General features: G+C 56.8%; 1 protein-coding gene across 2 annotated transcripts; it reads right to left on the bottom strand.

Moving 5' to 3' along the window:
- Window positions 1-683: 683 nt before the first annotated feature.
- PEAR1 (platelet endothelial aggregation receptor 1) lies at window positions 684-21108 on the bottom strand. 2 transcript variants are annotated; one of them, XM_070467523.1, is made up of 24 exons: window positions 20969-21108; window positions 13083-13213; window positions 11104-11213; window positions 10335-10439; window positions 9889-9989; window positions 9041-9133; window positions 8531-8774; window positions 7671-7791; window positions 7333-7469; window positions 7033-7245; window positions 6545-6719; window positions 6330-6450; window positions 5452-5615; window positions 5257-5359; window positions 4977-5123; window positions 4652-4777; window positions 3629-3757; window positions 3397-3525; window positions 2991-3203; window positions 2689-2777; window positions 2442-2577; window positions 2197-2271; window positions 1856-2104; window positions 684-1149 (listed from the first exon to the last, which is right to left on the bottom strand). In XM_070467523.1, the coding sequence occupies exons 3-24, from the start codon at window positions 11202-11204 to the stop codon at window positions 998-1000; spliced, it is 3123 nt and encodes a 1040-aa protein (XP_070323624.1). In that variant the 5' UTR covers window positions 11205-11213; window positions 13083-13213; window positions 20969-21108; the 3' UTR covers window positions 684-997. The 2 variants fall into 2 exon arrangements, with proteins under 2 accessions (XP_070323624.1, XP_070323625.1); XM_070467524.1 differs by lacking the exon at window positions 4652-4777.
- Window positions 21109-25542: the final 4434 nt, after the last annotated feature.

The raw sequence follows: 25542 nt of genomic DNA, 5'->3' as shown, positions 1-25542 counted from the left end.
CTTTCAGGGAACTTTGAGTCTGGTGGGGAAGGCAGAGAATAATCAAATAATCACATTAAAAATCAACATATTAGAGAGGTGCCTGGCACCCTGTTGGCCTTTTGCAGGCATCTGGTGCATAAATACATCTGTCATCAATGCCATGAAAGAGAAAACGGGACGTGGGGTACAAGCAGGAGGTAACAGGTGAGTGCGGGAGGAAGAGCATTCCAGATGTGCTAAGTCCCTGTCATAGGAAGCCGTGCGGCTGAGAGGACACAGAGGCCAGTGTAACTGGAGCAGAGAGACAGGGAACACAGTTCAGAGTAAGGCTGAAGAGACAGGCAGGCCAGGCCAGCAAAGCCTTTAAAGCCTTGGACAATTTTGACTGTAGCCCAAGAGCAGTTGGCCACCGATGGAGACTTTCAGGCAGAGGTAACCTAATCAGCTTGTGTTTTGAGCAGTTGATTGAAGGGAGGACCAGATGAATGCAGGGATGCCAGTCAGGCTATTTCTAGAGTTAACTGGGTTTGGGCTGCCTCTCCATTATAGTGAGTGCCCCAAGTCAGGATCAGTGCCTGGTACCCCTCTGAAACCACACACACACACATACAAACACACCCCCCTACACACACACACTCCCCCCCCCACAAGCACACACGCACAGAGCCTAGGCTAGGAGTACACAGAAAATTCACCCAACATACATTTTTTACATTGATTTGAAATCAGTTATCCAGCAACATTGAACCCACCAGGTTATGTACACAGGGCCCTAGGGGCCTTGGGAAGCACTGGGTTGGGGAACAGGAACACAGACTTCTTGCTGACTGTGTTCCCATGACAGAACCTGGGAGCCAGGCTCCCGTCTCCTCTCCATTCACTTCTTGTATTAACCATGTTCATATTCACGGCCGGCCAGTCCCCTCCCTGCTCCTGGCAGGGTACGGTGGGCTCTGTCCTCAGCCTCGAGCAGCAAAGAACAGGTATGCTGACTTCTGCACACCATCTCAGCTCCTCAGCGGTCCTGGCGCCGAACTGGAGGTGAGGGGGGATGCCGAACCGGAGGCAAGTCGTAGTGTACAGGGATGTGGCTGTTCTTGGGAGAGTCATAGTGTCCAGGAGGCAGGCCCGGTGGCAGTGGGGGCTGGGACCCCACAGAGTCTCGGTCTGGAGACAGAGAGGGGAGCCGACAGAGGGAGGGAGGTGACTCCTCCACTTCCCACCACTCTCCTCCCCTCTCCAGCATCTTCTGCCCAAAGCCAGATGAATGGTGCCTGGCTATCCACCACTTTGTACAGCTCCTCAGCTGCCAGTGGGGGAGGCCACCTCATCCTGCCCACCTCACAAAATAGGAAGACACTCTGTCACCTGCCTTGTTCCCAGCTTTTCTGGGTATCAAGTTTACAACTCAGGTGCTGTAAAACCACCATTTCAAATCCTTAGCTCTGTGAGGTGGGTACCGCCACCTACATACTCTAAGAGGCAGTATGACTTCCCAAACATCACCCTTGGTTTAAGCTTAAGTCTAAACCCCAAAGAAGGCTTTCCTGATAGCTCAGTGGTAAAGAATCTATCTGCCAACGCAGGAGATGTGGGTTCGATCCCTGGGTGGGGAAGATCCCCTGGAGAAGGAAATGGCAACCCACTCCAGTATTCTTCCCTGGGAAATCCCATGGACAGAGGAGCTTGGTGGCTACCGTCCACAGGCTTGCAAAGAGTCGCACACGACTTAGCGACTAAACAACAACTGACCCCAAAGACCTTGCTCTTGCTACCACTTCCTGCCACCTCCACATTCTTGTCCCCTGTCCCTTCTCTTTTCCCAGATCCCTTGTCCCTGTTCTCTCTGCTCCAGTGGAAAAGGAGGGCTCACCATGGACCAGAGGGCTGGGCTGCTCATAGGTACCACTGTCTCTCTGTGCCTGGGGGTGGCGCCGTCTCTGGCTGTCTGGGAGCTGAGGAAGCTGCCTGGGGGGAGACCCTGAGGAAGGGCCTTTCATCTCCACGTAGCTGCTCTCCCGGGGGCTCCCTAGCAGGCTGGGCAGGTCCCGGATGGTGGCATAGGGGTTTTCACTGCTCAGGGAAGCCATGCTGGCCCCCAGCCCCTCTTCAGAGATGGGTCCTAAAGATGGGGGAAAGAAGTCAGGCTCAGTGGAGGCACTGGCTCCTAAACCCCAGGGCAGCCCCCTCCCACCCCCGCCGCCGTGCGCTCACCTTTACTGTAGAATGGGCCGGGGCCATTAGTGTTGCTGTAGCTACAGCTGTAGCTTCGGTCCAGGTGGCTGCTACCTAACAAGGAGAAAGCAACCCACAATCAGGCCCCTGGTCCGCACCCCAGCGTCCCCTCCTCTAGGACTGGCGCCCGGAACCCCTTCTACAGACATGCGCACTCAGATGGAGCCGGATGCTGGGTTGCACACATCCACCCTCACCAGAGGCCTTGGCCCCCAGGCTTCTACCTCTGTCCAGAGGCCCTGGCGGGGGCTCCCGGCGATGCTTCCAGTCTGCAGGTAGCGTGGCATGGTTATCAAGTCCGTGGGCTCCACCTGGCCGCTCAGAGGCCTGGAGGCTGGCAAAGAGCTGACTGCCTGGAACCTGGCAGGGGAGGGCGGGACAGGGAGGGGAACACACAGAGCTGGAGCTCTCCGGAGACCCGGAGCTGTACCCACCGGGCACCCACGGTGCACACCCACCCCTAGCACTGACCTTCTTAGCGGGCGGGGGGTTCGGTGAGCACTGTGACAGGGTGTGGTAGCTGGGGTTGGAGTAGTAGTGACTATAGCTCGGAGGGACATCTGCACAAACAGACACAGGTGCGGGGTGGCCTGCCAGGTCAAACACAGGCCTGGGCCCGAGACAGCCGTTCTGTCCCAGGAGATCCGTAATCGGCCTCTCTGACCCCGCTTCCCATCTCCTAGGTCCAGGGAAGGATACAGAAGCCCCACATCCCATCTGCCCTGTGCCGAAGAGTCAGCCACGCCCGCGAGCCCGCCCCCGGGCGGGCTCACCTGGCATGACATACTCAGAGCCGTCCAGTTGCCCGCTGCTGTAGGCCACGGCCAGGTGCCGGTGCTCCTTGCCTTTCTGCCAGTGACGGTAGCCAATGAACAGCGCCACCAGGGCCACCACCAGGGATCCCAGCACTGCGATGCCAACCACTGCCCCGAGCGAGTTATAGGCCACTGGAGAGGTGGGCATCATGGTGAATGGCTCCTGGCTCCCTATGTGGGATGGAGTGGTTGCTCAGGACAGTGTCTTGGCCCTGTTGGTGAGCTTGGGATGATGCATGGATGGGAGAGGCCCCAGTAGGAAGGTAGGGTGATACAAGAGTACCACGTAGCAGAGACCTGGACAGGTACCTATGTCCTGGTTCCCTGGGGACAGTGCAGAGGCAGGGGCTAGATGAGAACTCACCGATCCTGCAGGGGGCACCACTGTGCCCTGGAGGACACACACAGGCCCCAGTCTCCGGGTGGCACCTCTCTCCGGGACCGCACTGGCATGGTTGGGAGCAGTTGGCACCAAACATCCCTGGAGAACAGCCTGGAAGGAAGTGGAAGAGGAGATCAGAGGGGCAAGGGAATGGCAGTCCCCTCCTCGGGCTAGGGCTGGCGGTCGGGGCATGGAGTTGCCCTTCTATTGGTACCTTCCAAGCAGAGATGTCGGGTCCAGCCCGGGGGACAGAAACAACTCCCATCCTGGGGGTGGCAGGTCCCACCATGGCGACACTGGCAGAGCTGGGCACAGTTGACTCCCCAGTGTCCCAAAGGGCACGCTGCGGGAGACAAGGTTGGAGCCTGTCTGGCGGTCAGGATCAGCGTCTCCTGGGTGAATTCTCAGTCCCCAGCATCGCTGAAGCCTTCTGCTCAGCTTTGGTCTCCCCAGAGACACCAAAGCTTAGAACGGTATCTATACACTGATGACTCACAAATGCTTATCTGTAGCTGTGTCTCTAGCCTGAATTTCAGACCCACGTGCCCAGCTGCCTGCCTAACCTCTGCACTTGCCTGTCTAACAGCCTTTCAAAATAATGTGATCAGGGCCAGACAACCAAAGGCTTCCAAACTACCCTACATCGCTTAGCTCTGGACTTCTTTTTTTTTTAATATAAGAGAGAAGTAAATGCTCACACTATTCAAGGCATAATTTTTGTGTATATGATACTAGCAGATAATCTAATAGTAGTTATCGAATTCTATGGAAAAAGTCATCTCCAAAATCACTTCTCTACCCTGCCCGTCTTTTTCATGGTAACTGTTTCTCATTTTCCCTTTTCAAAATCTGCTTTATTCAGTTTTTTGGACTAATCTTTTCCATGATGTTCTTCGTATGTTTATGTGGGAAAGAGGCCATTATAAATAAATAAAAAATAAATTGGCGATGCAAAAAAAAAAAATGTCCAAAACTGAGCTTATGGTTTTCCCATTTTTCCCATGCAGAAGGGCAGGGAACTTTTTTCCCCTGATCTGTTCATTGCTGCATCCTGAGCATCTAGAACAATACCCAGCATGTAGGTGATGCCCAATAAATATCTGCTTATTGTGTTTATATCAGTGGCTGGATCAAGGTGGGTCCAGAGGCTTTTATACCCAGGCTCAGGAGAATTGAAAGCTCTCGGTTCTCAGCCCATCCCCTCAGCATGCACTCAGACACACAGGCCGCCACATACGTTGAGAGCAGTCAGGGCCGGTCCAGCCAGCCAAACAGTAGCAGGTCCCATTCGAAGGGTGGCAGGAGGAATGGTTGGCACACTTGCAGGGCACACAGCGTTTGCCATAGCGGCCAGGCTGACAGGCTGGGGGAAAGGGGCTCGTGGTGACTGGGAGCAGGGGCCAACCCTCAGTCAGCCCTGACTCCACCCTCTCCCTGCCTCCTTCCCGCTGTGGTAACCAGCCCATAGACTGGAGTCAGCACTGGAGGCCAAGAGGGGTAGAGTGGGGGCTTCTGGCATCTGACACTGGACTGAAAGGCAGGGGGAGGGGAGGGAGCCTCACATTTCTGGCAGGAGGGGCCTCGGAATCCGGGTGCACAAACACAATTGCCGTTCTTGGGGATGCAGGTGCCCCCGTTCTTGCAGGTACAGGTGTTGCTACAGTTGGCTCCCCAGAAGCCCTCAGGGCAGGGCTGGTGGCAGCGGGTACCTGTGAGAGGGGTAGGATGAGCCTGGCCTGTGTCCCCTCTCCTCATCCATAAGGATTCTCTGCACACATGTCCTGTGGGATACATCCCCCCCACCCCACGGTAAGCCTGGGGTCTGCCCACCATAAGGCTCACCTGTCCACCCAGCCTGGCACTGGCAGTGTCCGTGAACAGGATCGCAGCCGTCAGCATGGTCACAGTCACAGCGACTGGCACAGCCTTCACCAAACTGCCCCTTCTTAGAGAGGGATGGGGGGTAGGACAGGCCAGTAAGCTGGGGGATGTGGTGCCCTCCCCTCCACCCAGGCAGGCAGGCGGATGCACACTTACCGGGCAGGGGAGCTGGCAGTGGGTCCCATGCCACCCAGGGGTACAGGTACAGGCTCCAGTCTGGGGGCTGCAGGCTGCCTCATGGGCACACTGGCAGCTGGCATTGCAACCGAAGCCCCAGGTTCCAGGCGGGCAGGGCACAGAGCAGTTACCACGCTGCCAACCTGGAAGAGGGGCTTGTAGGTAGGCATGGGGACCCAGCTGCCCTCCTGAGCAAGCAAACACACTGGGCAATGACTGTGCCAGACTCTGAGCTACCAGCACGGGGTGGGGATGGGGTGCTCACGGCCCCATAGGAGATGTTGGACAGAAGGCTGAATGACCGTCGGGGATGCACCACCCCCTTCTGGGTCTTGGCTGCCTCTTCTGCCAGAAGAAGGGGGTTGGCAGCAAACCCAAATGCTTACAGAGGCCCCATTAAGTAACTAAATGTGTTCTCCAGGTCATGGGTAAGACAATAGCGAGGAGTGGGGACTGGAGACTGCGACGTTTGTTAAATATGATGGAGAGCTAGTCAAACAAAATACGTGTGTCAGAACCCAGCCCTAAAGACTGCCCACGGGCCACCGCTGGTAGATCTCCTGGCGCCGGCATTCTGTGATTCTGTATGACTGAGGATGAGGAATGTTCAGCGAAGAGATGCCTCTGGCCTGGGCCTTTAAGGACAATTGGGATTTTTGTGGTTGAAACAAAAGCAAAGTGGATATTCCAGGAAGGAAGTAGCCTGGCTACTTTCCCGCCGTCCAGCTGCTGCCCGGTGATTCCGCCCATACCCTGCAGCCTCTCCCCTACCCTTGGCCGGCCCCTGCGCTTGGACTCTCCCTTCGTCTCAGAGCCCCGCCCCTAAATCGCCCTTCCAGGAGACCCCAACCCAGTACCTTCCTTGCAGACGCAGGCGCCATCGATGGGCGAGCAGGCGATGGCATTTTCGCAGGAACAGCGTGCGGAGCAGTTGACGCCGTAGGTGTCAGGGGGGCAGAGGCTAGCGCAGTGCGGTCCCTGAAAGTGGGGGGTGGGTGGGCGCCCTCATGAGAGGGCCGGGCGGGCTCCCTGGGCCGCCTCCGCACCTCCCTCGCGGCGGCGCTCGCCTCACCGTGTAGCCGGGCGCGCACTGGCAGAGGCCGCTGTCGGGCTGGCAGACGCCGCCGTGAAGGCAGAGGCAGTGCTCCTGGCAGCCCGGGCCGTGCGTGTCCTGCGGGCAGCTCTCGTTGCAGTGGAGGCCCGCCCAGCCCGGCAGGCAGGAGCACTCCCCGCTCATCGGGTGGCAGCTGCGGGCGGAGGCGCGGGCATGGGGCGGTCTGCGCCGGCGTCCGCAGCCGACATCCCCCCGCCCCACCCCCGCCTCCGCGTGGTGGGAGCCGAGCGTCGCGGGGCGGAGGGGGTAATCAGGGAGGCTCCGCGCCTTTCCGAGGGCGGTCCCCCACTCCGGTCCCCGAGGCCCCGCCGATCCCCTCTGCCGCATCTGTGTCCAGCCCCCGCCCAGGACATGCCCCCGGTGCTTTTCGTGACTCCGGGGGCTTCAGCACTGAAGGCCTCTCCCGCTGGCCTCCTGACCCCTTGACCACAGCGTCCCAGGCCTACCTGAGGCTGTGTTCCAAGTCGCAGGTGCAGGGCACCTGGCAGCTGAGGCCGTAGAGGCCGTCGGGGCAGAGGCGCTCGGCGCAGCGGTCCCCGGTGAAGCCGTGTTCGCACAGACACGCGCCGTTGGCCGGGAAGCAGCGGGCGCCAGGGGCGCAGTCGCACGTCTCAGCGCAGTCCTGCCCGAAGCGGCCCACGGGGCACTCCTCGCGGCACCTGGGCGCCTCGGGGGAGTGAGCCTGGCAGACGCCGTCCGCAGCCGCCCCCGCACGCCTCCCTCACGCCCGGGCTCACACCACTCACCGGTCCCCCGTGTATCCCGGAGCACAGCGACACTGCCCGGTGAATCGGTCGCAGAGGCCTCCGTTGTGACAGCGACATTCCTGGGAGCAGTTGGGTCCATGGAAGCCCTCGGGGCAGGGCAGGGAGCAGATGGTGCCCTGTGGGGGGTGAAAGGTCAACAGAGCCCCAGGAGCCCAGCCCCCCTCCCCGTGGCCGGATGACCCACCAATACCCTGTACCCCCAAACACTCAAACCTCTCCAGGGCCCCCACAGCCTACCCCCTTCACACACATCCCCCTCTGAAGCCCTGGAGAGAACCACCCACAGAATTCACACCCACAGGCCCCACCCTTCATACCGTCCAGCCAGGTGGGCAGCTGCAGGAATCCTGGGAGGCCTGGAAGACTCCCCCGTTTTGGCAAGGAGGAGCGCTGGGGCAGGAGAAGCCAGCACTCCCGGGAGAACAGGACATCTCGCAGCTGTCGAGCAGAGGGGGTGAGGTCAGTCTGTAAACAAGCGGCACCTACGGAATTCCCCCTTTGCCTCCCAGGCCCTCCGGACCCCAGGGTTCAGTGAGCCACACCCACCCGGCCCCGAGGTGTCTCATCCCCCTTCCCTGCTGGGTAGGGCAGGGATCAAAAGTTTCCAGGACTGGAAATGGCAGGGACACACAGCCCCCTCAAATGGGACAGAGTGAAGAGCCATGGGTGGTCTGTCTGCTCTCCACATGCTCTCCGTTCCACCTTTCCTCATGCTGGTCTTTCTCTGGGGGGAACATCTCTGCCTGCTGTAGTTTTCATCCCAAGGGCTCAATTCTGGAGCTCCTCCATGAAGCTGGATATTTGATCTCCAACTAGATGGATGGTCTCCCTCCTGTGACTCCCCAGCCGCCCCTGCACCCTGCCTTGCAATAGGTTCTCTGTGACTGTCTCAGCCCCACTTGGGGACATACTTTTACACACACTCTGGCTCATGTTATCTTCATAGCAACCCTTTGAGATAGACAATACTGCTCCCATTTCATAGAAAACAAACTCGTGAAGAGACAGTAATGTAGTCAAGGTTGCTCCACCAGGGAACAGCAAAGCTGGGACCAGGATCTTGGCCGCTTGGTTCCATCCCCAAATTGAGGATCCTGAGTCCCCTGGTATCCCCATATTATTGCCCATGCATCCTGTGTCTGCCATCCCGTTAGTGTGTGTTCCTCCCGTTACATACCTGGGCCCAGTTCTCTCTGGGGGGCAGAGGCAGGCTCCAGTCTCAGGGTTACAGGGTGCCCCATGGCACTGGCAGCTGAACTGGCAGGCAGGGCCATAGCGGCCAGGGGAGCAGGGCTGAAGGCAGTGCGGGGGCTGCAGGCCAGAGGGACAGGAACATGCCCCACTCTTGGGGTCACAGGAGCTGCCGTTGCCACAGTTGCAGGGCTGGTCACACTTCGGCCCCCACACTCCTGGGGCGCAAGCTGGGGGATGAGAGGGTGGGAGGGGGTCACCAGGGGTCTTGCCCCTCCCCAGCTCCAGTTAGTTCCTGTCTCTCTCTCTTGGCCCCCACACATGCCCCATTCCTGGCTTTGGCCCATCCCCTGCAGCACACCCCCAGAAGAGGCAGCTGGCTGCAGTGGGACTCTGCTGGGTGGTTGCCCGGGGTCCTCAGCACCTGTGCCCCGTAGGGAGGGTGTGCCTCCCTGGAGGCACAGAAGGACCCGCCCTGCAGCCACCAGCCACTCACCACTGGAGCAGTCGTCACCCTGCCAGTCTTGCACACACTGGCACCGATTGGGTGCCACACAGCGGCCATGGACACACTCCTGAGCACAGAGCGCTGGGGCAGAGACGGAGTTGGGAGTGAGACGATGCTTCCATTCCCGCCCTGCCCACCTTTTGTCCTCTGAAGCCCAGCCCCAGCTTCCTCCCATACCAGGGACCTGGAGTTAGCCTGCCAAGCAGCATTTCAGCCTCTCAGACGCAGAAAGACTGAGAGTAAGCAACTCAGGTCGGAGCATGCCAAGACCTCAGGGTTCTGGACTCCCTAGCTCGTTTCTGTGAAGTTCTCAAAGCAGCTTGTTGGGAAATGAGGTTGGGGGTGAGGTTCCTCACACAGGAGCCAGATATGGATGCTGTCCAGACGGGGAGGGGGGTGGTCAAGCTGGGTAGGAGTCTCTGCAGGGGGTTGGTGATGGTCCAAGCTGAGGAAAGGGGAGAGAGAGTGAGCAGGCTCCACTCTGGAGATTTCAGGGTGCCGGGGACGGGGACAGGAGAGACTGGCAAAGTCAAAAGAGATAGGGACAGGCAGAGTCAGAGAGAGAAGCAGACCCCAAGCCCGGGGACACAGTGACAAAGAGACCCAGGCGGCCCCAAGACAGAGATGCAGAGCCTGAGACAGCTGACGGACTTGGACAGAGGGAGTGGAGGGGAACGTGGGGTCAGCTAGAGACAGAGGTCTGAAGTGGCAGCTTTGTCCCTCGAGACAGACAGGGCCGGGGAGGCGGAGGGCGGAGGAGTAACCCCCCCGGTGGGGGTGGGGAAGGACTGGGTGGCCCAGGCTCTTGCCGCTGCCCAGCCCCACCCAGCACTCACGGACACAGGCGCCGCGGCTCTCATAGAAGCCCCGGCAGCACTGCAGGCGCAGCCGGTGTTCCGTCTTCACCACCTGGCGGTACACGGTCCGGTAGACAACTCTGGGGGAGACCCAGAGGTGGCCCTCAGTCTCCCGTGCAGAGGCCCCGGCTTCCACCCCGCCACAGCCTGGCCCTGGGAGGGCCTGGGGCACCTCCCAACACTCTACACTGGGGGAGCAGAGAAAGAACATTTTCTCTTTGCCCCCCACCCAGCCGCACACCTACACCACACACCACACCTGCACACCCAAACATACACACCTCACACACTGCGCCTTGAGCCCGGATGCTTCCTCTGAATTTTGAAGGTTCTGAGAGAAGGATAGGGGGTGCAGAGGCCCAGGGCCTGGACCAAGGCAGCTACTCTGGCAGCCCACCCGCCCACGGCGGGGGCTGGGTACTCACGTGGGCCGGGGGCAGCTGTGCGGGCTCTCCCAGGGCCGGTCGCAGGGCTCCGAGGGGAGCAGGCTGAAGGGGCGGGAGTGCGACTCCTTGGTCGTGGTGGTGAAACTGTAAGACAGGGATCAGGGTCGGGGCCCAGGCCAGGGAGAGACTGAGGCGGCACCCCGGGGCAGGGGTGTGGGGGCTGGGTCACAGTGGGGAATATTTAGGTTTGCCCCTCCAAGCCGAGGATGGAGCCCCATCCTGTCGTCCTTCACTCTAGAGGGATCCTCCCTGAGTTGGAATATTCCTGGGAATATGCCATTCCAGCCTTCCGTTCTCCACCCCTGCCACCTGGCCTCTTTATCCCTATATGGGGAGATTGAGCTAGAACTGACTTCTGGGCCCAGAGGATGGTGATGGGTTGAAGCACGTCTGGCCAAATCTGGCCTTGCTCCCCAACCCCGTCCCCTTTGCTTTCCCTGGGCGAGACCCTCTGCTTGCCCCATAGCGAACAGCTCCTACCCTGTACTTTGTCCTGCAGCCAGCCTCACACAGGGACCAAGGAACTGGGATAAAGAGAGGACAGGGTCAGAGCTGAGATGGAGAATGAAACGATCAAGGTGGGGATAGAGTCAGAGCATCCCATCGAGGAAGCAGAGGTAACAGACGCAGAAATAGAAAGGAGGTGAGGCTGGAGAGAGGGAGGTGATGAGGAAGGAGGAGCCCCAGGGGGGAGAATAAACAGCGGGGGGCTTGGCGCCCTCAGGGTGCAGCAGGGGCCCTCTCTCACCTTTCCCAGAAGCTGCAGGTATTGGGGTCCTTGGGGTTGAGGGTGGCAGCCAGCCCCAGCTCCAGGGCCAGGAGAAGGAGGGCCCGCAGGGGTGGTGACATTGCAGGGGCCTGTGACAGGACCAGGTGCAGAGCAGGTGAGGGGCACTGTGGCCACAGACCTGGAGGAGCAAGTCTCTGCAGAGACGGAGCCAGGCTGACAGAGGAGATGAGGCTGCTGCCTCTGGTCCTCTGAGCCCTGCTCCCCGGGCTCCAGGTCTTATTCCTGAGCGGGTGGAGCACTGCCATGCTTCTGAGTCTTTCTCGCATGGTTTCCTCTGTCTGGACATCCTCCTCTCATTCTTCACCTTGAGCACTCACCTTTCAAGGTCTAGCCCAAGTATCACCCCTCTTTCCTTGCCCTGCTCCTCAACTTCCACTGGCAGACAGCCCCCACCCATCCTTTCAGGGACCCCCAGCACCATTCACCCACAGACTGCTGTTCCAGTGCCTGTTCCCTGACCATGACCTCTGGAGGCAGGGACCTGTGCGTGACTGCCCAGCCCCCAGCCCAGTCCCTACGCAGGGTACCTGGGTATTGTACCAAGGTTCCCTGGAGGCTCAGACAGTAAAGAAGCTGCCTGCAATGCAGGAGACCCAGGTTCGATCCCTGGATTGGGAAGATCCCCTGGAGGAGGGCACGGCAACGCACTCCTGTATTCTTGCCTGGAGAATCTCCATGGACAGAGGAGCCTGGCAGGCTATGGTCCAGGGGGTCGCAAAGAGCCGGACACGACTGAGCGACCAAGCACAACTCAGTGAAATAGGAGCCGATGAAGGGAAGTTATAAGAGAAGCCGACCTGGGCTGTTAGGGAAGGAACTTTCCAACAGTTAAAGCAGTTCTGTGACAGAATCAGCAGCCTCGAGTGGTGAGCTCCCTGTCCCTGAAGGTAGGCAGGCAGAGGCCAAAACCACCCAGTTTGGGGGCTTCCTATTGGGAAGGAGTAGGACTGGGTCCCAGTGACCCTGAAAAAGGCCCCTCCCACCACTGCTGCGCTGGCACAGCCCCTACTGTCTCCTGAGAACCAATGGTGACTTCTCTTCCCAACTTCTTGATCAGTGCTGTCACATTAGTAGTTTGAAACCAACCATGGGGGGATTATTTACACCACGGACATCGGCAAACACCACAAACCGGGGCCAGCACCCCTCCCCACCAGAGCCGGTTGTTAAAGCCGTGCCAGCACACCCCTGCACCCATCGCTCGGCACGTCACCGAGGAGGTCCCCAACCTGACCTCAGACTTAAGAAGCAGCCCCCAGCTCCCTCTGACCACCCACCCGCCATCTGGAAATGGGCTCCTCCCTGCCTCCCCGACGCCTGGCCTCGCCCGGTGGGTGGGAAGCGGCTCAGGACCTCAGAGGAGTCTGTTCAGGCTCCTGCGCTCAGGAGCAGCTGAGCCCCTTGAGCAGCCACCCCCGCCGCCGGTTTCAGATTCTCTGTTCAGTGTTCCTAAAACTTGCCCTAGCTCCCTCCTCTACACCTCCCTGAGGCACCCACATCTGCTTATAATTTTCCCGGGAAGAGAGAAAGGTCATGGTAGCTGGCCCCTTCCCCCTGAGTATCTCTGGAATGCCTGCCGCCAGCCCCACCCCAGGCCCCCCACCACCCACACACTCCCGGGGTCTGTAGCAGCAGCTGCTCTCAGCTCCCATCAAGGCAGCGCTCCTAGGGATACTCCCCACCGTGCGTTCTGTCCCACCAGTAAACCCTCCAGCAGTCTGCTCACCACCCTCTCAGCTACAGGGCTGGCCCACCTCTCCTCCCCAGGTTTCCTCATCCTGCCACAAATGTCCACCCACACCCTCCAGTCTTGCAGAGCTGTAAGGCCCTCCCAGGTCTCTGGTTAGGGGCCCCATCACAGCTCCCCTGGGGCAGATCTCCCACCTCTAGTCCTCTCTGTGTTCTTCCCAGCCATCCTCAGTCCCCAAATAACTCACCAGGCCTCTATGGCATCCTGGGGCCTGAGAAACTCAGGTGAGCCAGGGACAGGGTGTCACAGTCCTCAGGCCCCAGGGCCGGGGGGCATCCAGAGAGGATCCTGGGGGTCCCGGTGCTCAAGATATGGAGCCTGAAAACAGGAAATAGAGCCCAGCTAGAAGGTGTGCAGGCGGGGAGGGCAGCAGGGAGCAATGATCGTGGGCTGAGCATGGGGTGGCTCCATCCTCCCACCACCCTGAACTCCGAAGGTAGGATGGGGAGAGCTAGGGGGAGGTCCAGAAGCCTCCTTCCCAGCCCACTCTGAGGGGCTGAGGGAGGGACCCAGCCTGGCCTCAGAGAGCCAGGCCGCAGTCAAGAGTGTCCTTCAGGTGACCCCACAGTCTGGCCCCCCACCCGCACAGCCCCCCAGCTCCCTCCCCAACAGATTTGGCTCCTTCTCCCAAGGTTCCAAAACTACACCAGCTCTCCTCTGTCTGGTCCCAGCTGATCTTCTCCCCACTTCTCCCTCGAAAATGCATGGCAGTAAGCCCAGGGACAGGGCCCCGGACCCTCCCGTCTCCCCTGTTCACCCGGCAGTTGGTCCACACTCCCTGGAGCCTGGCCTGAGATCCCGTCCTCCAACTGGAGCCCAGTCTGCCTGGATGGAGGGTCATCACCATTGTTTCTGGGTGAGCCTCATCTCCAGCCATTCAGGGACGCCCCACTCCACCCCCAGGCTTCCCATGGCCTGGGTCCATCCCCAGAGCTCAAGGCTGCAGTGAGGTGGACAAGACCTGCAGCACGAAGGCCCCAGGAGGTGAGGTGCGGTGGGGTGGGGGCTGCCCTCCCAGAGAGAGAAAGTCCTTCCCTTCATCTACATCAGCCCCCTCCCACCGGCCACCTCCTCTTAACCAACTTCCAGAGCAAACTGTTCAGGGGAGCATGTGGCGGTTTAGTCGCTAAGTCGTGTCTGACTCTTGGGACCCCATGGACCATAGCCCACCAGACTCCTCTGTCCATGGGATTTCCAGGCAACAATACTGGAGCGGGTTGCCATTTCCTTTTCCAGGGGATCTTCTGCTGCATTGCAGGCGGATTCTTTACCGACTGAGCCGCCAGGGAAGCATGGCGGGGGGTGCTTAACCCTAACCCTAGGGGTTGACTCTAATAGCTAGAGGGGTGGGGTGAGCCCCTTTTCCCAAAGGGCCTCGGGGCAGGACTGGAGTGCAGAGGAGGCCCCAGCTGGTCAGTGGTGGGGCTGGAAGCCAGGCTGGGGTGGGTGCGATCAGTGGGTGGTCCGCAGGGAGAGGAGAGATGGGATGGGGATCCTGGCAGGGAGGAGCAGGGTTTGGCCTCACCAGCCTCAGCCCCTGAGGAGGGAACACGGCCCAGACCAGGAGCCCCCACCTGGCGCCCTAGGCTTGTTTACATCTGAGCCTTTGTCCCTGAGGGGCTGGGGAACCTGAGACCCCAGCCCACCCTCCCCCAGCACCTCCAAGCCCAGCGGCACTGGGGTCCATGTGCCCCTTCAAGGGGTTTAAATCAGACAACTACCGGCTCCCCATCTGACCCCAGGGCCCGCACTGTAGGCTCCCTTCTTCTTCCCATACAGATAACGCCCCCAGCCCCCTTTCTCCACTTCACCTCTGGACTGAGGGACCCACACACCTTTCCTCACATCTGGAATAACAATGTGACCCCATGTGTCATTTACCATGTTGGCACAAGCAGTGTGCCGAACAGTTTATATGGATCATCTCGGGTAAAGCTTATGTCAACCCACAGTGGTGAGGAGGGCATGGCAACCCACGCCAGTATTATTGCCCGGAGAATCCCATGAACAGAGGGGCCTGGGAGGCTACAGTCCATAGGGTCACAAAGAGTCAGACACAACTGAAGCGACTTATCATGCATGCAACCCATGGTGGTAGCTATTGTTATTCACTTTACAGATGAGGAAATAGGGAAGGACAGGGTAAGTCCCCTGCCCAAGGCCACATGGACAGCAATGTCGGAGCTGGGATCCAAACCCAGACCAGCAGAGCCCTCCCCCTGCAATTCCAGTCTCTCCCGAGCCCAGGCGGGAATCCCAGGGGCTTTGCATCTCTTTTTAATAGTCTTGATTATGGCGAGGGGGTGCCTGGCAGGGGCTGGACAGGGGAAGGGGATGGGGTGGGGGGGCAATGCCGCAAGAACTCCATCAGAGGCGTGGGAACCAGGATGTGTTTACAGTCAAGAATGAGCTGACATTTCTCTCTCCTCCACCTCGAGATGCAAAGCAGCTGGGCGCCTGGCCAGGCCTCCCAGTCCCCAGTCCCGCCTGCGAGGGCCCCCCAGCATCCCTGCCCTCTTAGCCTCCAGGCCCACGCAGGGCCCAACCCAGCTTGTCCTCCCCTGCTCCTCTATTTAGCCTGATCCCCTCTAGTGGGGAGCCTTTCCACCCTCACTGTGTTCCAGTCTCTGCTGGGAGGAGGGGAATGGGTCTGGGGCCTCTGGGAGGGGAGTGGAGCTCCTAGTGGACCGGAGATGGTCCATTTCTATAGAAGGCAGAGAGCAAGAGTGGGGCCGATGGAAGTGAGACAGCAAGATGGACTTCCCCACCAGCTCCCTTCCAGCTGCTCTTCTCTGGGAGGTGGTGCAGTGAAAGATACCCTCTGAACTCTGCAGCCCCCGCCACTCCTGTTCAAACCTGTGTTCAAATCCCAGCTCTCAGCTCCCTCATCTCTAAAGTGGGGAGGGTAATAGTACTTCTCTTCACAGGGTTGTCGTGCAGAGCCATAAATGAGTTAATACAAAGAGCTTAGAGAACTGCATAAGAAGCTCAATGAACAACCGCTGTTTGCTAGAGCATCCTTAGACCCAGTCCTCCTGCACCCAGAGCGGCCCCTTCCCCACTCCACTTGGCACTGTCATACTCTTTGAGCATAAATTCCAGGAAAAACTGTTTCTCTTTTTTATCTTTTTTTGCTGAAGAACCCCTAGGATGATCCGGGAATGGGAATGGGGCCTTAGATGCTGACAAAGAGAAAGGATGTGGGGAGGGGAGGGGATCACGCTTCCCCCGAGAACCCTATCCCCCAGAATGATGGGCTGCCCGCCAGGTACGTCTTCAAGCCAAAAGCGGTTGATGAGGCAGGACGCCTGAGTTCTGTTTCCCCCCGCCCCAGCTCTCAGCTTGAGCACCCACTCCAGCTCTTTTTCTTGGCTCCACTGCCCCCCCTCCTCTCTTCTCTGTCTCTCTCTTCCCCCTTCCCATCTTGGAGGCCAATGTTTCTAGTACTTACAAGCTGTACAACCTCAGGCACATCACTTGAGCCCTTGAGCCTCCTTTTCCTCATCTGTAAAATGGGAGAACAGCTCCGCATCTCCCAGAGTTCAGTGGGAGTTGGAACTGGTGGTTCCAACAACCATCCTAGAGAGCCTCAGGCCACAGGCTGCTCAGTGGACAATGCAAGAACAGAATCCCCAAGTTCTGGCTCTCTGCCTCTTTCTTTTTGCCTTTTCTTCATCAGAAACTCTCCGTTTCTGAAACAGAAACTTTCTGTTGTTTTTTTCTTTCTCCGTCACTTTCTTGGTCTCTTTCTGCCTCTCTCCTTCCTTTTCTGTATCAAAGCTACCATGTACAGTTGTGTAGTACGTTCACTGCGCTAGGGAATCTGCCTTCGGGTGTGGAGTGGAGGCTGATGCCAGCCACGATCCACACACTGAGCCCTCATGTCTTAGCATGGTGCCAAGGTTGCCTCGCCCTGTAGCTCTCTTGTTTTTCAGGATCTCCCCCACGTCTGTCTGTTCTCTGTACCCTTTCCTGACCTCTCTTTGCCTTGGAGACAGGATGGCTTGGTCCTTCCCACTCAGCAGAGAGATCGGAGTCCGAAGACTTCCATCCCCTCCCCACGCAGCGATGCCCTCTGACCCAGCTCTGCCAGCAGCCTAGGCTGCTCTGCTCCACGTGCCACTCAGAACACCCGTGTGCACACTTGTACACACATGCACAAAGCCCCTCCTACATCCAGCCAAGCCAGGCCTCCGGCACGCCAGGCATGTCTGCCGGATGGAGGGACAGGAAGCCTGCACACTCCTCGTGCTCCAAAGGCTGGGCGGGAAGGGAGCAGGGGTGAGGGGCCGCTCTTGTGTTCTCTGTGGCTCAGGAAACAGAAGCTAGAGGGTCCTCAGCCCGACCTGTTTACTCATCAGGAAATAGAGAAACTGCAGGAGTTCTGATTCACCAAACATTCACCACATGCCTGCTGGAGGCTGGAGCCAGTCCAGACCCTCACCATCACCCATAGGTGTAGTGACTGTCACCCCCGGGTCACAGAAGAGACCAGGGAGGTTCTCTGGTAGAAGACTTGCCCAAGGGCCAATGGATCAGCTCAGCAGAGGCGCCAGCAGGATTCGAATCTGCTTTAAAGAACAAAGCAGTGGAGGGGGGGAGGTGACCTCTGGGGTGACCCAGACCAGGGAGTCGCTCCCCCTGCTCATCGCCACCCCCAGGTAACCCCAGAAAGTGCACCTCCGCTCTGGCCACCACCTCTCTCTAACGCCTCTGTGGCTCCCCAGCACCCTGGGAAAGGGCGCCCAGGGCCCAGGTGGCCAGCCCCTGCTCCTGGGCTCCCATCACACTGGACGTGTCTCTCACCACACGGCCACCTATGCCCAGGCCGCCTCTGGAATATCCAGGTCCTACCCCTCCTTCCAGGCCAGCCTCCTCCAGGAAGGCCCCTCAGCGACTCCACACTTCCCCTGTTCCTCCCTTTCCTGGGACCTTCCTCCAGGCTCTTAGCACATTCACCACTGTGGCCCACCGGAGCCCTGGGATGTTCCCCTATTCTTCCCTGAGGCCAGCTTCAAGCTGGACATGGACAAGTCCCCAGGGGCCCCGCACTCCTCAAACTCCAGCCAGGGAGACCTGTGTCCTTCCTCTGGGGCCAGGTGGGACTAACCTAGGTCAAGCCAGGAGTTCACAGCCTCCGGAACCCCTGCAGTCTGATGACCTGATGAGGTAATGGGGACCCCAGCCTGTGGCTGCCAGCTTGTGAGTGAGGCTGGCTTTCCCGCCAGACTGGGACAGCCTCTAATTCCATTCCTGTCTGAGGCTCTAAGGGTGGCCGGGCTGCCCCCCCCCCCCCCGCCCGAATGTTCCCTCATGGCTCCCATCCCACAGTCATTATATTCTTATTAAAGGCTGTCTTCCCCACTGGAATGGAGCTCCGTAGGGTCAGGGCACTTCTCTGCCTGCCTCAGCATCAAGTCCCCAGCTCTGGCCAGCACCTACAGGCACACATCCAGGGTGTGTGGCACCCAGTGGGCGGTAACTGAATGTTGTGTGGAGTGGATGGACTGAAAAACTCTAAATCCTTTTTGACTTGGGTAAGCCTGACCTTACTTGGTGGGAAATGGGGGAGAAGGAGAGGCTGCTGCTTGCTCCTGGCTCACCAGACACCAGGGCCTTCCTTCCAGGGCCTTTAAGACCCAACATTGGTAAGTTGATGGAAGGTGGAGTTCAGAAAGAACTTCCCAACATTACAAAGTGAAGGGCAGCTCCAGACCTGCCCTCCTGAAGGCAGCGGGCAGGAATTCCTCAGGGCTGGCCTCCAAGTTCCTCTGGGATGAGGGCATGGGAGTGCAGGGCACTGAGTCACCTGGAGAGGAGGGGTGTGCCCTTCTCCTGCACTTCCCCTCAGGGACGACGCCCACCCCGCGCTGTCTAGCCACACACCTCCTTCTGCACAGAGCAGGGCTCAGATGCTACTCTGTGGGGGCCGGCCGGGAGGCCCAGGCGGGAGAGGAACTCAGAAGGCTCCATGGCCCAGCGCCCACCTGTGTGCTAGAGCCCTCGATCTTGCCATGTGTGGGTGCTGTGACACCAGCAACCACCCCTATACGGTGAGCTGGGTCCTTTCTGTTCATTCGCTCAGTAACCCTAGAAGGAAGGTGCTATTATACTGCCTGTTTTGTAGATGAAGTAATCCCACTTTCACTGCCCAGGGACCAGGTTCAATCCCTCGTTGGGGAGCTAAGGTCCCACAAACCATGCCATCCCCCAAGAAACAAATCCCAAAGAGGGTAAGTAATTTTCCCAAGGGCACACAGCCAGTCAAGGGCAAGGTGGGTACATGGACCAGGTCCATCAAGCGCCAAAGACAAGGCTGCCCCTTGGAGGTCCTTCTTTCCCTGTGATTTCTCTTTGGTCTTTGGACTCTGTCTCCCCTTCTGTTTCTACCTTCTCTACCTCCTTCTTATTCTTTTTCTCAGTCTCTGCTCTGTTTTTCCAAATATGCTGTGTTTTTCCAAATATTTCTGCCCGTGCTTTTTTCATCTGTTGGTCTCTGCTTCCACATTTCTGATTCTCTTTATCTCTGTCTTTGTCTTTCTCTCTCTCCTTCCCTGTCTCCTCTTGCTCCTCTCTTGCTAGCTTCTCTCTGATAGGTTAGGTGACTGGACTGATACCAACACCATCCCCAGAGCTAAGATGGGCCCCAGGGCCCCTCATGCACCCCGGGAAGGGACTTCTTCAAGGCTACTCAAAGTAGAAGTTCAGAGCACTGTGGTGGAGGACTCTCTCTAGCGACGTGTGTTGGTGGCAGGGAGGCAGACAGCAGCCCAACAACCAGGTTTCCGAACCGTGGATGGGGCTGCCTGGAGAGCTAGTTTCCTCTTCTGGGAAAGTCTGATAGGGAATGGAAGGGGGGGCAGTGGGTAGTGGAGAAACAGATGCCAACCCTCAGCTTCACCTCCTGGTGAAGACAGGAAGACAGAGGGGAGCCTGGCCAAACCAGCTCCTAGGTGGCAGGGAGGGTAGCCCCAACTGCATTGGCAAGTTTGCTGGGTAGGCTTTAGGAAACCACAAAAACGGGAGAGACAGCAGCAGGGGACAGATGGCTAGAGAGAGGAAAGCAGTCCCACACCCTGGTCCCCATGTGCCCACCCCAGGGACTATCGCATGGATTGGGATGGAGTGGGATTCAGACAGCTCCCTGACCCCCCAGGCCCAGCTTAAAGCCAGGGTTGAGAGCTGACCCCTTGCCCAATCCTGCCTGGAACCGAGGTCTGGCTGAGCCTGGGAGCCTGGGAAACTTGGGCCAGCACAAGCTGTTCCCATCCCCGGGGACTAGGGTCACAGCCCAGTCTCGGGAAAGGCCACTCATAAAAGGCCAGAGAAGGACAGCTAAAAGTTCCCTACTGGAGGCTGGAGATGCGGCCCCCTCTGGGACCCCCCCACACTCCTCCCCCTCACACACACCAGCCCACAGGGCTTTCTGAGGATCCACATGCCTGAGATCTTTGGCCAACTCCCTACTCCCCAAACCAGCAAAGCTGTGAGCCCCAGGGACCTGCAAGCCTGGGTCCCTTCCCTCCATACTCCTCAAACATTTCTCCTGGTGGGGAGAGGAGGGACCCTGTAATAAACACGGAGCAGGCACAGGTCTAAGCAGGAGACATGTTTTTGCTCTCTAAACCTCACAACAATCCCATAAGGCAGGCACTGTATCTTATCATTCCCCTTTTAGAAATGAGAAACCAAGACACAGGTCCTACAGCTAATAAGGGGACAAGTGGAGATTCCAACCTGGGCAGCCTTGACACCAACGTGGGTGCTCTTAACACTAGGCATCCTTCAGCCAAGAAGAGGGCCTGGTAACGGCTTCTCTCTGCAGCCCTCAGAGGGGGCCAATGGGGTGGTGCCTGCCCCTGGACTCAACAAGTCCCATACAAGGGGCTTGGAAGCGGCCTCATTTGCATGTAATTTACATGCAATTTTATTATGAATGGAAACCCCCAACCCCCTTTGGCCCATCTCCACTGCCCATCCCCTTCAGGTCTCTCTTCCCCACACACCACACATTCCACCCAGAGGCCCCCCAGGGCAGAGTGGTCGCGGGACCAGGGCGGCGCCATCACTCACCTGCCTCGCGACCTTATTTCTCCGTTTGCCTGGGATGGGGAACGCCCGGGTGGGCCCAGAGGAGGACAGGGCAGGGGTCCCTGCGTGGAGCCCTAGCCCGACTGCTGGAGCGGCGGGGAGGCCGAACGTTGTGGATGGCTGGGCTGGGAGGGGCGCAGAGGGGCGGGGGGCAGGAAGGGGGTGGGAACTCGGGCCCTCGCCAAGGCAGGAAGTTTTGACAAGGAAACCGGGAGCCGGGGGAGGGGAGATCCAGAGTGCCCAGGGAGGGAGGCTGTGTAGGGGTGGGACCTCGGAGGCCAAGCGGCGGCGGGGCCGACCTGGCAGCCTGGACCAGGTGCAGAGAGGGGACGAGCACGGGACAAGAGCAGGGGTCCCGGCCCGAGTCCCTCCTCGGCTCTTCACCAGCTGTGCGGCCAGGGGGTACTCTGCCTCTCGGGCCTCAGCTTTCCCGTCTGTAAAGTGGGGTGGCGGAGGGAAATTAATGAGATCGTCCACGTCGGGCACCTTCCCAGTGCGGCCCAACAGCTATCTTATTAGAGGCACGACCCGGGGATCGACCGGGGCATCCCAGACTGGGAGAGCCGCGACAGGAAAATGTCTCTCCTCTTCTCCGGCCTGAGGAGGGTGTGATCCTGGAAGCAGAGTTTCGCGGAGTCTCCGCCTCTGCCCGCCCCCTCGGTCCAGAGCCCCGGCGCTCCGGTGCACCGCGCGCGGCGGACTCTGCGCAGACCCGGCACGAGCCGGGCGCCACCTGGCGGCCAGCGCCCGCCTCCGCACAGCCCACGACTCCCGACCTGGGAGAAGTGCATCGCAGCCGAGGTGGACAACCTGAATCTCACCCTTCTTAGAGCAATTTTCCCTTCTCAGAGGACAGAGGCAATTTTCGCTAACAACTAATATTTGTTTTCAACGTCGCTAGATCTTTAGGTATTGGTTCATTTAATCCTTAACTCGAGACCGGTTCTATTTACATGATGATGTTCATGTAATTAGGACACCAGCAAGGGGAAAAAACAGGATTTGAACTAAGTTCTTTGGTCCGTCTGATTACAGGGCTCTCTCTGCAAACCCCGCCGGGGACAGAAAAAGGTACAATAGCTCAGGAAAAGCAAGACAAGTACATTCCTCTTTGGCAACTTCAACTTTATTGAGGTAATATAACAGACATACAATTTTTCAAAATACCCACTTAAAAGTGTTCAATGAAGTTCTTTTACATTTTATGGTGGTAAAATATGTGTAATATAAATTTTATCATTTTAACCATTTTTAAGTGTTCAGTTCAGTGGCATAACTGTTCATTCATATTGTTCAACCATCACCACCAGCCACTTCCATACTTTTTTCATCATCCCAAATTGAAACTGTGTACCCATGTAACTATAACTCCTCATTCCTCCTCCCCAGCCCCTCTGTTCTACTTTCAGCTTCCATGAATTTGATTCGGTACTTCATATAAGTGGAATCATACATTATTTGTCCCTACAATATGTATCTGGCTTGTTCACTTAGTTCAATGTCTTAGTTTGAAGCTGTTTTGTTTTGGGGGTTTTTATTTGTTTTTGTTTTGTTTTGGCATGCCATGGGGCTTGTGGCATCTTAGTTCCCTGACCAGAAATTGAGCCCAGGCCATTGGCCGGGGCTGTGAAAGCACTGAATCCTAACCATCAGGACTTTCCCAGGGGAGTTCCCCAAGTTTGACTAGTTTTGACAAACGTGTCATCTGTCAAAAACTTTAAAAAAAAAATTTTCCTCTTTCCAAATCTTCCCTTATGCTCCTTTGCAGATAATGTTCCACCTGCTATTCCATCCTCACTCCCCAAAGCCAGCCCTATGAAATTTCTAGTCTGCTGTCACTGTAGATTTTTTATTCTAGAATTTCATATAAATGGACTTACACAATATGTACTCATTCATGTCTGGCTTCTTTCATTTACCATAAATCTTTTGTTCCTTGCTTACCACTGAGTGATATTCCATTGTACAGATATATCACAATTTGTGTCTACACCAGTTGATAGGCATTGAGTTTTTTCTCCAGTTTTAGGCTATTATGAATAAAGCTACTATGAACAATCATACACAAGTCTTGTGTGAACATGTTTTCATTTATTTCTGTAACTATTTAGAAGTGGGATTGCTGGGTTGTAACAATTATGAATACTTCATGTATTCTGGTTTCAAGCCCTTTGTCAAAAATATGTATTGAGAATACTCTCTATTTGAGAGAAAAGCTAGTGTTCTTTAGTTTGGTGCTTCGAGTGATGGGAGGTGAAGGGAAGGCTCGGATTGGACCTTGCTGCTCACTTTGGGGAAAGAAGGCAAGGTTGGATGTTGCCTCTCCTGACTCCAGTGTTACCAAAAGTCTCCAACAGGGGACAGCAGAAACCAGAGGACAGAGCCTGGGTCCGGAGGCCAAAGACCATAGAGTGGCAGTATGTCCAAGGCCAGAGGGGCTTTGAAGGTCACTTGATGGATCACTTTCATGGGGTAAATGGGGAGACTGAAGGCTAGAGAGGAAGAATGTGGGCTTCTCCCTCCTTGACCTGGCTCTCTTGTGTGGTGACCCAAGGATGAAAGAGCAGATAACCAAGGAGGGTCTTGGAATACAGAAATGGAAAAACCAGGCCCTTATCATCTTTCCCTCCCCTATGTTGTAACTACTAATGGAACAATATAACCTGTCTCCCCTCCTACCCTATAGGGAGGAGGTATTTGCCTTACTCTTCCCCCCACCCAGTGTACATGCCTCATCTAATCAGCAAGCGACACGCCAGACCCCACTCCTTGTACCCTGGGTATAAAAGTGGATTAAGGGTCCCCATTCATTGTCGGTTCTCCCTTGAGCTGTCCCGCTGTTCTAACAGCGTCTCCCGCCCTAATAAATTTTATCTCCCTCTCATTCTGTCTCATGTCTGGAAAATTCTTTTCCAACATGCACGCAGACCATGACATCTTGTTCTCATCTTTTCACATTCAGCTTGACTGTCCTTTCTCTGGGAGCCTTTCCAGCTTCTCCGCATCCCACTCCTGTATATGAAAGCTTAACTTGCATCTCTTTTGCTAAACGCTTAGTTCTTCAAGTACTGGGCCCAGGTTGATACCATCTTTGGGATCTCAGGGCCTGGTACAAGCGAAGTACTCAGTAAACTTTGAGTGAATGGCTGCCACCCTGTGTAACGATCTTCCAAGTCTGCACCAACTCTGCCTCCTGGGCCCAGCCCTGTAGCTAGAAGGATAGTTCCCCTGTTGCCTCCCTGGAAGGTACAAGGGAGTCTACCTTTACCCTTTTGATCAATAGCACCAGTTTTGTGTTTACCTGTTGTTGGGCTGCATCCCACAGGCCTGCAAGCCCTGTAATTTCCCAGCCTCAAGACCAAAGAGCGAGCCCAGAGTTATTGATAAAGACATCAGTGGTTTAATAGATGGGGGATCTTACACATCTGAAGCAAGGTCCTGGAGCCACTGGGGAGGTGGGGTGGTGTCAGTTATAGAGGAACTGACATCAGGTTGGTTCATGGGTTAGCAGGGTAGCCAGCAGAGGGGCTCCCCCTTTTGATAAACTACCACAGTGAAGACAGTTCTGACCTAAAGATTAGAACAATCACTAGCTGGGGCCAGGGATGAGTATGTAGCCATTTACTGATTAGGCTCTAAGATTAAGAGGGAGGGTCAGTCATAGCAGCAGGATGTAGGTGAAGCAGGGACTGGTCAAACAGGGGATGTACAGAGAGCAAGAGAATAGCCATCTTGGGTGGCCTGTTACTGGTGTCCAGTGCCCAGAATACAGAGGAAATGACATCATGATTGTGCTGAAGGCAACTACCAACTTTTATTAAACAAATCCTACTGATTACTAGGCACACTTAAAAGACCTTTTCATTTAATAATTTATTAAGAGGAGAAAAGTTTCTCCCCTCAGAGAGCTCACATGCTAATCCAGGAGTTAATTATTCCTTCATTCATTCATGAATAAAGATTAGGTGAGCACTTATTATGCACAGGCATAGGGTCTAGAGAAATGAACAAGACAGGCAAAAACCTCTGCCTAAATATGAAAGGCAATAAAATGAAACTTTCATTCTAGTAGTAGTGCCAGTGAGGAGCTGATAAACAAAATCAGTAAAATCATGATGCATCAGATGACAATAAGTGTTATTACAAACAATAAAGAAAAACAAAACAGGAAGAGTGATAGGGAGTACTGGGGGTACAGCTTTTGGAAAGGTGGTCAGGAAAGTCCTCACTGAAAAGGTATCTTCCAGGTGAAACCCTAAATGAGGTGAGAGAGGGAGCCACACAGATTTCTGGGGTAAGGGCATGCCAGACAGGGGAAGAGCATGTGCAAAGGCCCTGGGGCCAGAGCTCTGTTCATGGACTAGCTAGGAGATTGGAACCTAGGGAGCAGCAGGGAGCCTGCTGGGAGTTGTTGAGGACAGAGGAGACTGGGGGTCAAATCTGCAGGGCCTTGTAGGTTGTAGTAAGGCTGTTAGTTTTTCTCTGTGTAACACAGAGGTTATGAGACAGGAAGGACATGATTCAGCTCAGACTTTTGTGTTAAAAAAAAAAGCTGT

The sequence above is a fragment of the Odocoileus virginianus genome, chromosome 5 (genome assembly GCF_023699985.2).
Source record: "Odocoileus virginianus isolate 20LAN1187 ecotype Illinois chromosome 5, Ovbor_1.2, whole genome shotgun sequence".
NCBI lineage: Eukaryota > Metazoa > Chordata > Mammalia > Artiodactyla > Cervidae > Odocoileus > Odocoileus virginianus.
This window is presented reverse-complemented; position numbering and strand designations above follow the sequence as displayed.